We start from the raw sequence: 14667 nt of genomic DNA on the forward strand, positions 1-14667 counted from the left end.
GAACACACTGTTTTCTGAATGTTCATTTTGGCTTTATTTTGCCTTTTTTCTAGTTTCACGGTGCTCAAAAAGAAATAAATAAATCGCATCAGTCGAACTCCACGCTTCCTCATATGTTGTCTTGGCCGAGGGCTGCTACAGTTACACGAGCTGTTTGAAGAACTTGTGCTACCCAACACAGAGGCCTCCAAGGAAACAGAGTGACAGAAAGAAGAGAAGATATCAGGAGAGAAGAAGAATCCTTACACTGTAACTGTTTCATATTGTAGCATGTCCTGGACATGCACAAAAGGGGTGAATAACTTTACTATAGCTAACGGAAGCTCACCACCCATTAGTTAACTAGGCTACTCTTTCCTAGAAGTGAGAGCTCACTCCCTACCAGCTGCTATTCTACTCTTTCCTAGTACCTGGAGCTATGTAAAATTACTCCGCTAACACCCTTTGGAGGACAGAGGACTTGCTATAATCACAGCCCTGGGATTATCTGCCTAACATTCATTTCTAGAATAATTAGATTTAAGAATAACCTTTGGTATAGGACTCTAGATTACCCTCCAGAGAGGGAATAACTGTAATCTCTCCCCGCTAGGATGTTAGGTGTGTAGTAAAAGTCAGTAGAAGTGTGTTGTGGTGTGACAGCTCAAGCTTAACTTCCGAGGTTCAATGGGGTCCTTAAGGAAGACTCCGGTCTTTGTGGTGTGAATAATTTCAGTCAGAAAATGATTTCAAAACGTTTCCGAAAATGTATTAAAAAACTTCAAATGATATTCCAAATGCAAATATAAAACAGTAAAAGTAAAAATATAAAAATGTAAAAAGAAAAGCAAAACACAAAGACAAAGACAAAGAGTCTAAACCCGAGAGTGTAGACACTTGAGGTTTTAAAAGATCTTGGTCTCAGAGACTAAGTCCCAAAATGGGGATTCAAAAGTCAGAGTGACGTGGAGTTCTTTAGAAAAGTAAAAAAGAACCACGATCAGCTTTTCCACAGAGTTTTTATAGCCAGACGGTCGCTTTTGTCCAAGATTCTGTAAAACCTCAACAATGAATATTTGCAGAAATGAGATACATCCACAGTTGATACCAAGTTCAACCAAGTTCAGATGTGGTTTTGATGTCAAAGCATACAAGGTAACACAGGTGATACTAAGTTCATATGTGGTTTTAGCTCGAAGACGGTGAACCAGAAAGATACACAGAAACGCTACACACCTACGAGCTTGTATGTGGTTTTGCTCAAAGCCTGGCACACTTATCCTGACCTCACAGGTGCGTAGGCACCGCGGGTGTGTGTAGGATTGACAAGAAATATAAAAGCCAAAAACCAAAAGTCGTAGCGACTATATGACATATGAATGAGTCATATAGTATAAGTGATAACAAAAGAAAATGTAAATATATGAAGTAAATGATAAATTGATTAAATGATAATAAAAGAAAAAGTAAATATATGATGTTAATGAGAAATGGATTAAATGATAATGAAAGAAAAAGTAAATATATGATAAAAACAAATTCAACAATTGCATAACTCTTTCTGATCTTTCAACAATATAAACACTTTAAATTCAAACGTCATAGCTGATCCCAACTTACTGGTACATGTCGGCAACAAAACATCAATGTCAATAAAGTACAGACAGATTCCTGTGATTATAATTGTCTTATATCCCTTTACAACAACAGTTATACATCTGTTAGTCAATACATACTTCTGACTACACATTAGTGATGTTGTTAACTTGGAATCCTTTGGATCAGTTTTACCATTGCACAGGATTAGCATTTCTCTCCTGTGTGAATCATCATGTGTCTGGTCAGATATCTCTTGGAACTAAACCTTTTACCACACTCAGAGCAGCTGAAAGGTTTCTCTCCTGTGTGAATCATCATGTGTCTGGTCAGATATCTCTTGGAACTAAACCTTTTACCACACTCAGAGCAGCTGAAAGGTTTCTCTCCTGTGTGACTCATCTTGTGATTGGTTAGATTTCCTCTTTGGGTAAAGCTTTTACTGCAAACAGAGCAGCTGAAAGCTTTCTCTCCTGTATGAACTAACATGTGTCTGGTCAGATGTTCTCCTCGGGTAAAGCTTTTACTGCAAACAGAGCAGCTGAAGGGTTTCTCTCCTGTATGAACTAACATGTGTCTGGTCAGATGTTCTCCTCGGGTAAAGCTTTTACTGCAAACAGAGCAGCTGAAGGGTTTCTCTCCTGTATGAACTAACATGTGACTGGTCAGATTTACTCTTAGGGTAAATCTTTTTTCACACTCAGAACAGCTGAAGGCTTTCTCTCCTGTATGAACTAACATGTGACTGGTCAGATTTTGTCTATGTGTAAAACATTTACTGCAAATAGAGCAGCTGAAGGCTTTCTCACCTGTATGAATTAACATGTGTGTGGTCAGACTTCCTCTTTGGGTAAAACTTTTACCACACTCAGAGCAGCTGTAAGGTTTCTCTCCTTTATGAACTAACATGTGTCTGGTCAGAGTCCCTTTTCGGTTAAATCTTTTACCACACTCCGAGCAGCTGTGTGGTCTCTTACCAGTCTTTAGTTTCTTATTTTTCAAGTTTAATTCTAACAGATGTTCTCTTGTCTCTTTCCAATCATGACTGTCATCAGTCTCAGGTCCATAAGAGTCTTCAGTCTCGACCGCAGTCTCTGGTTGTAAACATCTCTCTGGATCTGAGTCTCTCTCTGGTTCTGCTCCTCCACAGTCCTCTCCATCAACCCCTGTTTCCATCTGTTCAGTTTGTCTCTGATGAAGCTGTGAGGACTGAGGTTTCTCTTCATCATCTTCACTCTTCACAGAGACAGGAGTGAAGGGGAACTTGGTGGTATCAGCCTCCTCCAGTCCTTGAAGCTGTTCTTCCTCCTGACTGATCCACAGTTCCTCATGTTCTTTTTTAATGTGTTGGGGCTTCGTATCCTCCTGGTCCAGAATGTGGCTCCACTCCTGCTGCCCAGGTGGAAGCTCTTCTTTACTCACCAACAGCTGCTGGACATCTGCAGGACACAGTAAACAAACATTAACGGTACTTAGACTGCTTTTTAAATATTAATAAGGGCTGTCAAATGATTTCATTTTCAAAGGCTGAAAATCAATAGTTGATTGGAATTGACCACATTTTAATCATGTTTGGAATTCACTTATTTTGAATTTAAAAAAAGTGTTTAATGCTTTTATTTTGTAATTTTGTCTTACGCTTAGGTTACCTTTATTTTGAAAGAAAATAAGGAACTTGTGGTAGACTGAAGACTGAACTATATTAACTTAACCACAGAAAAAAGGAAAAAAACAAATCAAAGTAAATGAAACCAGCTGGAGAGGTTGTGTAAAAAAAAAAAGTGAGGGCACCGGTAGCCAAAGGCTGTGAGGACTAAGGTTTCTCCTGATCATCATTAAGTCCTGGAGAGCGGGCAGCCCGGGATTGAATCCGACCTGTAGCTCCTTTCCCACAAGTCATTCCCCACTCTCTCTCCTTGGTTTCTGATTCTGTCCTATCTCTAAAATAAATGCCTACACAATCCCATAAATACATCAACAAAAAGTGAAATGTTTGATGTCACAGGGATATTACTTCACTGCTTTTTTCCATCACTGCAGATACTGTGATTAAAAAACTGATTCACGCGTTAACGTTAACAGCCCTACTTTTAATATTTTAATTGACATGATCAATAGAAGCATGATAAGTTAATGCTACATTTCTATCCTGTCCTGTGTACTTGTTGCTATGGATGATGACATTTTAATTCTGTTGAAGAGAATGAATGGATTCTCTGTTACGATAGTTGGGAGAGAGATTGCTGTTGGGCGAGCTGAGCTACAGTAAAGCTGGCGCACTGTGCTGTCAATGAGGTTGAAACAGTGTGCTTTCAAATGAATTTAGAGACTATCAGCTCCACAGGAACCTCCTGACCTTTCTACCTTGGTTTCTAGGATTTTTTTCATCTCAATTTGAAATTTTTCTACGGCTATGAAATGAGTAGTAACTCTCTGAGCAGAAGCAGTGTCAGTCACAGTGGATGAGCTCAATGAAGGAAAGATGGACATCCTTCACAAGATGTCTGGCTTTTACCTGGGTGAAAGTTGACTTCCTGTCTTTCACTTGTTGTCCAACTTTGAGTCGCTTTTTTAAATGGGTTGAATTTGCAGAACAGGGCTTACCATGTTCCACTCAGGGCTGATGTGATGGGCAGTCACTATGCAAGCAGCTCTCAGGGCAAGAGCCTGAGAGGATAATAATACAGTTATCAAGTATGGCAATATTTCCACATTTCTTCTATAAATATGTAACAAGTAGACAAGATTCACCAGCAACTGACTCCTAACATCTCATCTCTCCCAGTCTTCTTACCCCCTCTCTCTCGCTCACTTTCAAGTTTCAAACTTCCTGCTGTTGCTGAATTATCTGACCTCATTCAGAAATCAAAACCATCTGCCTGTCCATTAGACCCTCTTCCTACTGTCCTCTTAAAAGCTTGCCTACTAGGGATGCAACAATACAGTCAGCCCACGGTTCAATACGTACCTCGGTTTTTTGGTCACGGTTCGGTTCTGACGGGCCGGGCCGTTAAAATGTTTCCAGTTTTAAGTGTTTTAAACTAATTTTACAGAACATCAAGGGATTTAGAAAGAGAGCTACTTTTTTTCATTTTAAAACTATTTATTTTACTTTGAAGCAAAACAAATTCAGGTGCTCTCCTTTCAGCCTATTGCAACGGTCAGATTAGATTTGAACATGAAGTAAACTACAATTAGCTCAATGAATGTCAACAAAAAAGTGCATTGGTGGTATACTGTCAAATTTGTCTTTTAGTTACAATTATCGCTCCTCTCTTATTCTTGTAATGTTCAGTATTGTAAATATTTGGAGTATTAACAGCAGCTCAAACAATTTAAGAACATTTCAAAAGACATCAAACCTCACAGTGAAGGTTCAGACGTGGTTTATGAGCAGTTTAGAGTTTTTAATAAGAACACTGAGGGTGATACGCAGACACACAGACAGAGGAGCACTCAGTTGATGTTGAAAGACATCAGTTAGTTAACAGACAGCAGCCTGCCATGTAGTTCACATACTTCACTGGTTAACATGGAAACCGTAGAGCAGATGATCAATTTCACTTTTTGTTTCTTGTCCGTCCACTTATATGCGTAATGGCACGTTCCCCGACTCTTGCTCACCTGTATAGCTCTCACTCCCTCTCAGGCTCGTGGACCCACAGTTATCTTTTAATGCATGTTTTTGACATTCCCGGCAAACCGGGAATTGTCCCGGTTCTCCCGATGAGCCTGGCTGCTCCTCACTGCTTGCCATGCTAAAAGTAATGTTGTTGTCAGCGTCACCAAACTTAAGCGCGTGGTGATTAGCTATTAACTCACTTGGTGGGCGGGGTTTCCTCATCCCTACGCGCTGACTCACAGGCACACACAAACAGAGCCAATTTAGAGAGAAATACAATGCGCGAAAACTAGTTAAACGCCAAACCGTTAAAACCGCAATTTACAAGTCAGTATTGAACCATGGATGCCGTACCGAACGGTTCAATATTTTTTTGAGCATTGTTGCATGCCTATTGCCTACCCCCTCTGTCTTCCCTAATAATGGTCATCATACATTCCTCCCTCACCTCTGGTCTTGTTCCCATTTCTTTCAAGTCAGCTTCAATAACCCCTATACTAGTGGTGGGCGATATGACGATCTTAGATCGTGAAGGATTTTAACTTGTTGACGATCTGCCAAAGCAGGGAGAGCGTAGAATCGGGCTTATGTGTTTATTCTATCATGCTGCAGTTTACGCTCCAACATAGACGCGTCTCCCTCTCTTTTGCTCCGCAGCGGTGAAAACAAAAACTTAAAAGTAGCCTAAAGTCCGCAAAAACAACTCCATCTCGGTTATATGCAACTGTTCTGATATTTTTCCAAACTGACACGCTGTGAGCAACAGTTAACTTATCCGCATAGTTTGCACAGTTAAGTTTACATCTCGGATAGTCACACAAGAAACCTTTTAACGAGCTGGAGAGACGTTAACAGTCTGCAGAGAGACAGACAGGGCGGAGCTCAGACAGACAGTGATGGGAGATATAACCCTGGTGTTTAAAATATTGCTGTCGGTGTTTTCTGCTCTCTCTCAGTTTTTAAAAGTTACTATCATCCTCTCCACCCGAAGCTCACCTGTTGTGATTACCGAATTTATAGGGATTACACTTAACGACGTTACACGAAGTGTGCAGCAGGCAGGTGAGAGTGAGTAACCATGGTGACTGTCTGTCTGTCAATCAACGATGTCCCGCCCCCTCTATGAATTAATCTCCTCTTTCGGTAAAACTTACTTTGATCATGTGTTGCAGAATGAACACATTCTGTATTATGTTTGATTATATATAAACAAAACTAAAGTTAGTCCAATGATGTCATAAAAAAACAACAAAACCTATAAACAAAGGCTGCGGAGCCTGTATAAAGCTACAGCTGTAGGAACTCTGCAGGGCTAAAATAGAACAGAAACACAAGAACTTGAAGTCTACATGTTTTTAAATGAATGCATCACTGCGTGAAAATGTTCCTGATGAACATAAAAAGAGGACACATAACTAAATCATTATTTCAAAGTGGTGAAAATTGTGCATAAATATTGATCAAAGGGAGGGAAAGACGTTTCTGTTGCTAAAGATATTCTGGGTGAGAGACCTCCAGACCTCCTACAAAGATGTTTTTCAAATAGATTAAACTTGTCTGCACAGTTTTTGTGCATTCAAAAACATTATACAGGGAAATAAGTTTGGTTGAACTGGTCAGTAACTTACAAATTTGTCTAAAGATCAGTATGAAAAAAATTGTGATAAAATCGTGATCGTGATTTTGCCAAAATAAAAATCGTGATATGATATTTTTCCCATATCGCCCACCTCTACCCTATACTTAAGAAACCTGCTGCAGACCCAAATGACTTCAATAACTTTCGTCCTATCTCTAATCTACCCTTCCAATCAAAGATTCTTGAAAAAACAGTTGCATCTCAGGTTCACACTCATTTGTCTGACAATAACCTCTATGAACAGTTCCAGTCTGGTTTCCGCCCCCTCCATAGCACAGAGACAGCACTGGTAAAAATCACTAATGACCTCCTCATGGCAGCTGATTCCGGACTTCTAACCATCCTCATCCTCCTTGATCTAAGTGCAGCCTTCGACACCATCTCCCATCACACACTCCTTGACAGACTTGCCTCCAATGGAATCACTGACACACCCTTGCACTGGTTTTCATCCTATCTCTCTGGTCGCACTCAGTTCACTCAACTCGGAACCTTCAAATCCCAGCCATTTCCAGTCACTACCGGTGTTCCTCAGGGTTCTGTCCTGGGCCCCCTTCTGTTCATCATCTATCTCCTTCCTCTTGGCCATATCTTCCGTAAGTATAACATCCAGTTCCATTGCTATGCGGATGACACCCAGCTCTATCTGTCCACCAAACCCACCTCCTCCCTCCCGCCCACTTCCCTGACTGATGGCCTGCAAGAAATTAAATCCTGGTTCACCTGCAACTTCCTCAAATTAAACAGTGACAAAACCGAGCTTCTCCTCATCAACAATCTCTAAACTCAACAGTTTTTCTCCGGCTATTGAACACTCCTCAGTTTCTCCCTCCACTCATGTTAAGAGTCTGGGTGTCATCCTAGACAGCACACTATCATTCCAAGCTCACATCAATAATGTCACCCAGTCTGCTTATTTCCATCTTCGTAACATTAATCGCATCCACCCGTCCCTCACTCCCAGCAGTACCGACATCCTCGTCAACACCCTGGTTACATCCCGAACTGACTACTGCAACTCCCTTCTCGTTGGTCTACCTCTCAAGTCCATCCACAAACTTCAACTGGTCCAGAACTCTGCCGCTCACATCTTCACCAGAACGCACTCTGGTAATCACATCACCCCTGTCCTACAGCAGCTTCATTGGCTCCCGGTTAAACATTGCATCACCTTCAAAATTCTGCTCCTCACCTTCAAGGCCATCCACAACCTCGCTCCGCTTTACCTCTCTGAACTCCTGCACATAAACACACCTACCCGCACTCTCAGGTCTTCTTATTCCATTCAACTCACTGCACCACTCTGGAACTCCCTCCCACCACAAATCCGTAATGTCGACTCTCTCTCCATTTTCAAATCTCATCTCAAAACACATCTTTTTAAACTGGCATATTCAGTCTGATCATTCTCCACCTGGTCTCATAACTCCTTTACATCCTGTACATTTGTGTTTTTAATGTTAATTTTATCGTTGTGTTGTTACTTTGTTGTTTTTATTTCTGCTCTGTAAGGTGACCTGGAGAGTTTTGAAAGGCGCCTTTAAATAAAATGTATTATTAACATTATCAATATATTAACCTGATGTGTTGCTCCTGCTGATTGTCATTAAGTTTATATTCCCTCTGGGCTACCTTCTTACATGTGTTGACCAGCTGTAACTCTAATGTTGCCTGAGATAAAAATGAACCAGAAAGCTGTAGAAAGTTACCTTCAAGCTAGCACACATTTCTGTCAACAATTTTACATATGGCTACCAAATGGTAAATATGATCAGACAGTATGTTGAACAGAAAGGCTGGCATTATGTAAATGAGCCATGTGCTGCTGATCATTTTGTGATTATGTCAAATACTGCCTTTTCACACACCAAAGTGCTGAGCTAGCTCAATCTTTAGGAAAGAATAAGAGCGAAGACGCTGGCTTGTATGTCGCCGGCTTCAGACCCCACCACAGCACAGAAATCACCCTCATTAAAATCACCAATAACCTCCTCATCGCTGCAGACTCCGGATCCATCAGCATCCTCATCCTCCTAGACCTCTCTGCAGCCTTTGATACAGTCTCCCATACCATCCTCCTCAACCGCCTATCTGAACACCTAGACGGTGGTCTGGTCCAGCTCTCTCCTGGTTCCACTCCTACCTCTCCAACAGGCAACAGTTTGTCACCATCGGCGACTCCAGCTCCTCCCCAGCCCCATTTAACCAAGGAGTGCCGCAACGTTCTGTGCTTGGCCCTCTTCTCTTCACTGTCTACATGCTCCCCCTCTGTCTGATAATCCGCCAACATGGTCTCAATTTCTCCTCCGCCGATGACACACAACCCTACCTCAGCACCCTTCCTTCCACTAAGCTCCCCCCCCCCCAGTCACTACCTGCAGGACATCAAAACCTGCATGTCTTCCAACCTCCTAAAACTCAACAGCAGCAAGACTGAGCTCATGGTCGTGGCCCCCAAGGCACTGCTCAGGAAGGTTGGAGATCTCCTCCTCACTGTGGACGACTGCTCCATTCGTCCTTCACCCGAGGTCCGTAACCTAGGCGTCATCCTGGACTCCACCCTCTCTTTTAAATCCCACATCAAGTCCATCACCAAATCCGCCTTCTTCCATCTTAAGAACATCTCACGACTCCGGCCCCTCACTCCCGACCCCGTCGCAGAGACCCTCATTCACACCTTCATCACTTCACTCCTGGACTACTGCAATGGAGTTCTGTTCGGGCTACCAAATACTGCCCTGAACAGACTCCAATATGTCCAAAACTCCACTGCCAGGGTCCTCACACGCACCAAGCCCTCGCAGCACATCACCCCCACCCTCATTCACCTCCACTGGCTCCCGATCATGGTCTAGCCCCACCATACCTCACCGACCTCCTCCATCCCTACACCCCGTCCCGACAGCTGCGGTCCTCAGCCACAGGCCTGCTCTCCACCCCCCACACCAAACTGCTATCTTTTGGTGACAGAGCCTTCAGTGCCCCAGCCCCCACCCTCTGGAACTCTCTCCCCGCCAAAATCTGCACTGCTTCAACCTCCTCTAACACCACATGTTCACCAAAGCATTCAGCCTCAGCTAACACTCCCCCAGCTGATCACCCACTTCCTTTCTCCTTCATTTATATTTCTCTTGTTGTCTCCCATTAATAGGCTAAAACTGGGTTTTTATTTTAGAAACAAGTTGTGTTTTTCTTTTAATGTAAAAAAGCGTCTTGCCACTGCAACTTTTTTACCTGTTTTAGATGATGGTGATCTCTGCTCAGTGTCTCCACATGGTTGATACTGCCTACCATGCATCCTTGAGGTTCATTACAAACTGTAAAGCTCTGACTCAGTGTGAGTTGTACTCTCGGGTTGGATGGCCCGCTTTGGCGACCCGTAGGCTCATATACTGGTACACCTTAATATATAAGGTCTGCTTCCTCTCTCTGTGTTTTTATCATGCAGAGAAGTACCGGACAGTATTCTTTGAGTTCTCAGGACATCTTAATGCTCTCTGTCCCAAACGCTCAGACAGAAATTGGGAAAAGGGCTTTTGGGTCCTCTGCACCCTCAGCCTGGAATCTGTTGCAGAATGACTTAAAGCTCAAGGAGCTGGTGTCCTTAAATGTTTTAAAATCTAAAATGAAAGACATGGAAGCAGATTCTATAGGATGTTGATGTTTTAGCTCGGCTGTTTGAACAACTGATTCCCAGATATGACTCATAGATGGTTCTATTTTAATCCAAACTTTAGTGTTTTGTAAATTGTACTTTGGCCAGGTCTCCCCTGAAAAAGAGGTTTTTAATCTCAATGGGACCAACCTCATTAAAAAAAAATATATATATATTGCCACGAAGTGAATTATATTCATGACAACTCACGTCGCAGATTTTTGGATTCAATAGGTGAAGACTTAAAGAGTCTTTTAGTCCAGTAAACTCAATGATGTTGTTAGCAGGAGCTAGCTGCAGCTAACACTGTGCTGTGTGCGTCTGTGGAAGTTAGCTAAAGGCTCTGCTATCTGAAACATGAGCAGGAAACACGTTTCCAGCAGTGGAAAGAAAACCAACCTGTTCTCTGTAGCTTGATTTCAGGAGTTAAAATCACATCCAGCAGTTTTCTTTGTCGGTGGAGCTCCTCTTCGTATCCACTTGTTGTTCTTTCTTCTGTTATATCTCTGATAACCGCAGCGAGCAGCCGTCGACTGAATAACTCTTTAAGATCCTTAAACCCGGCCATCTTACACACATCCAAGAGTCACAGAGGGAAAACTCTTCCTCCTCTTCTTCTTCTTCTTCTTCTTTGGATTTTATTGGCAGCTGGCATCCAAAAAGTTGCACTACTGCCATCTGCTGGATTTAATTATTACTCACATTCCTAAATCCTCCTCAACAAACCTGTTCTCAAGAGATATTTAAACAAGCATCTTCAGCCTCTCCCTCTCTCCCCACACTCCAAAATACTTTTTACATCTCTTCTTACGAGTCCCTCTCTCTCCATTTCTGACATCATGTTCTGTCTATGTGCTACATACTTTCTACATTTAATAACTACATGTTCAACTGTTTCTGCTAGATTGCATATTTCACAAAGACCAGATGAATGTTTTTGAAGGGAAAACTCAACTCAGCGCTGACGTCTAATAGTGATGGGAAGTTCGGCTCTTTTCAGAGAGTCGGCTCTTTTGACTCCCAAACGGCTCTTAATTTAGGATCTTTTGTAGCCTCATATTTTAGCTTAACTTTGCAAAAATGAATGTGTGTTGAAAACCCTTTGTGCATGCATTTATTGTTACAAAAGCATTCTTACTCTTGTTAAATATTTTAATCAAACTTTTTAATTGCACAAATACAAAAATGCAAATACAAAATAAATACAAAAAACTGCAAACAAATCTACAGAACAGAACCAGAACTCTTTAATCAAACAATATGAATGTCCTCAGTGCAGGTTGGCCTTGCGAAAAATTAAGATAAGATAAGATAATCCTTTATTTATCCCACAATGGGGAAATTTACATTGTTACAGCAGTAAAGAGCAAAGATTGCAAACAAAAAGTGAACACAGTACAATTTAAATTGAAAAAAAGAAAAATTAAAAATGTACAAAAAAAATAGATACTAAAAAATAGATTTAAAAAAATAAAAAATAGATCAGCTATTGACAAAATTGTAGTCCGTAATATTCCATGAAGCACAGACATGCACACAGTGCACATAAAGTGTAACATGTTATTGTGTAACGGATGTGGTCAGGGGAGTGAAGAAAACCAGACTTTGACTGTTTTCCAGCTTTTATTTTCTGCAGAAGACAAAAGAACATTCAATTTGCCTTCTGGACATTTGTTTTCTGCACCTCTGCTCCCTCAGCAATGCAAAACGGCACTGTGTGAGCTCAAAACACATTTATATTACATTGAAATATATTACAATCATCATTTCATTATTTTAACTATATGTAAATATTTATAACCAAGAGCTGCTACAAATGGCTGCAAAACCTTGGTTTTACAGTGTATATTAACAATAAATCTCATTAAATAAACATGAGAAACAGTTACCAAATGGTAAAACAGTGACACCTAGTGGACAAAATAAACGACAACATGCGGCTGTAAAACAAAACAGAAAGTATGAAAATACAAGGAAAAACATTTGTTTTCTGCACCTCTGCTCCTAAACATGCTAAATAAATATTATTTTAATTGAGAATATCTGCGGCACGTCAATCACGTGACACAGGCGCTGTAGGATATCACACAATTCGCGCCAAAACCGCTACATTCAAACAGTCTCCAAAGTGATATAAAACTCTCAAAACCTAAACAAAATGACTGATTAACATCGTATTACTATCAGTTTATAAAATAAACTGAACATTACAACTTAAATCACTTATTATCCACAGCAAATAAGGTAATGATGCAGCAACGTTTCTACATAAAACTTACCCTCAGCAATGCAAAACGGCACTGAGGGACAGACGGAAGGAGCTACGGTAACCCAGGAGGTACAGAAGCCGCAAAGTGCCAAAAAGGTCATTCTCAAAGGAAACATAAATTTGATAAAATAACAGTAAATATACATAACTCGTTAAGATAAAATTCACAAATACTTAACAGAAATAAATTATAAATGAAATCTCAAGCATAAATTGTAAACTGTACTCAAAAATAAAGTGCATTTTAACTCCGTTACAATTGCATAAAGTGGATTTGGTAAATATAATATAACATTAATATAACATTATTATTGCACAGAGTCAGAGTGAATTGTCCAGTTGTGTGTGTGTTTTGTGATCTACTGGGAGCAGACTTGGTTAAACAGTCTGACCGCAGCAGGAAGGAAGGACCTGCGGTATCTCTCCTTCTGACACCGTGGGTGGCGAAGCCTGCCGCTGAAGGAGCTGCCCAGAGCTGTTACAGTTCCATGCAGGGGGTGGGAAACGTTCTCCATCAGGGATGATCGCTTTGCCATCATCCTTCTGTCTCCCACCACCTCAACAGGGTCCAGGGGGCAGCCCAGGACAGAGCTGGCCTTCTTCACCAGTTTGTTCAGTCTGTTCCTGCCTGCAGCCGTAGTGCTGCTGCTCCAGCAGACCACTCCGTACAGGATGGCTGATGCACAGAGTCATAAAAAGTCCTCAGGAGTGCTCCCTGCACACCGAAGGACCTGAGTCTCCTCAGCAGATGAAGTCTGCTCTGGCCTTTCTTGTAGAGAGCTTGTGTGTTAACAGTCCAGTCCAGCTTATTGTTCAGGTGAACACCCAGGTACTTATAAGAGTCCACTATCTCAATGTCCTTTCCCTGGATGTTCACCGGTGTGGGAGAAGTGGGTCTGCGCCTGCGGAAGTCCACCACCAGCTCTTTGGTTTTACCCGCGTTGTTCTGGAGGCAGTTCCGTTGGAACCAGTCCACAAAGTCCAGGTTGAGTTCTCTGTACTCCCCCTCGTCCCCATCAGTGATGAGGCCGACAATGGCAGTCATCAGAGAACTTCTGCAGGTGACAGATGCCTCAGCTTGGATGGGCTGATGCGATTCCTTCTTACTTTAAGTATCTGCCCTGTTTTTGAGAAGATTCTCTCAGAAAGAACAGATGTTGCCACAATACACAGTCTCCCCTCCATCACCTTCACCAGGCGTGGGAAGACTGAGGCCTGCCACCATCCTCAAGATAGGATCTCACCTCCATTACAGCATCAGCTGTAGGATTTCTCCTAGCAGCATCTCCTCCAAACAGGTTTAGAGGTGTAGAAATTTTCGGTTCATGGCTGAACAAAGAGCTACAACCAATTCCTTTACTTTCTGCACGGTTACTGGCCATGCTGGCCAATCAAAACAAAGTTCTACCATGAGCAGAGCTGGGGCTAACCCACTGTGAGAGCTAAGCAGTGAAAGGGAAGAACTGGGAGCCAGCTCTCACTCAATGAGAGTTGACTCTTCTGATTCACTACAAAGCATCGGCTCTCAGAGCCGCATCTTTTGAGTATGACACATCACTAGTGCTTTACAAACAGTGTCAGAGCGGGGAGAGAGCAAGGAGGAGCAAGGAGGAGCAAGGAGGAGCAAGGAGGAGCGGTAGGCCTACATAAAAACAGAAACATTTTTCGGACATTAGTGATTGTGAACGTACTTTAGTAGGCACATAAATTAAATATATGAACCCATAAAAGGGCATAATATGACCTCTTTAAATTTGATTAACAAAGGAAGAGAGACGAGTGTTGTGTTCAGAGTCATTAAAGGAAAGAGGACTCTAATCAAAATGTTAACAGAGTTAAACTGGATACCTCACTCCCTTCATTTCACCAAACTCCAGAGAAACACCTTGTAGGAAGATAAATGATTT

The 14667-nt window shown here is 41.8% G+C and overlaps 1 protein-coding gene and 1 long non-coding RNA gene across 2 annotated transcripts in view; both read right to left on the reverse strand.

Annotated features, from left to right (window-relative positions):
- The window catches only part of LOC136178527 (uncharacterized), a 142577-nt gene that overhangs the window by 127100 nt on the left and 810 nt on the right, over positions 1 to 14667 (reverse strand). The window lies entirely within an intron of this gene.
- Positions 736 to 11097, reverse strand: LOC109996341 (gastrula zinc finger protein XlCGF57.1-like). Its single transcript, XM_065952421.1, has 2 exons — positions 10891 to 11097; positions 736 to 3014 (listed from the first exon to the last, which is right to left on the reverse strand). The coding sequence occupies exons 1-2, from the start codon at positions 11057 to 11059 to the stop codon at positions 1783 to 1785; spliced, it is 1401 nt and encodes a 466-aa protein (XP_065808493.1). The 5' UTR covers positions 11060 to 11097; the 3' UTR covers positions 736 to 1782.

Source organism: Labrus bergylta, chromosome 3 (genome assembly GCF_963930695.1).
Source record: "Labrus bergylta chromosome 3, fLabBer1.1, whole genome shotgun sequence".
In the NCBI taxonomy this organism is placed as follows: domain Eukaryota; kingdom Metazoa; phylum Chordata; class Actinopteri; order Labriformes; family Labridae; genus Labrus; species Labrus bergylta.

Coding starts and splice junctions, on each gene's coding strand:
- LOC109996341 (XM_065952421.1), bottom strand. CDS start 11,059: ATGGCCGGGTTTAAGGATCTTAAAGAGTTATTCAGTCGACGGCTGCTC. Junction 3,015..10,890: donor AATCAAGCTACAGAGAACAG/GTTGGTTTTCTT, acceptor TGTGTCCTGCAG/ATGTCCAGCAGCTGTTGGTG.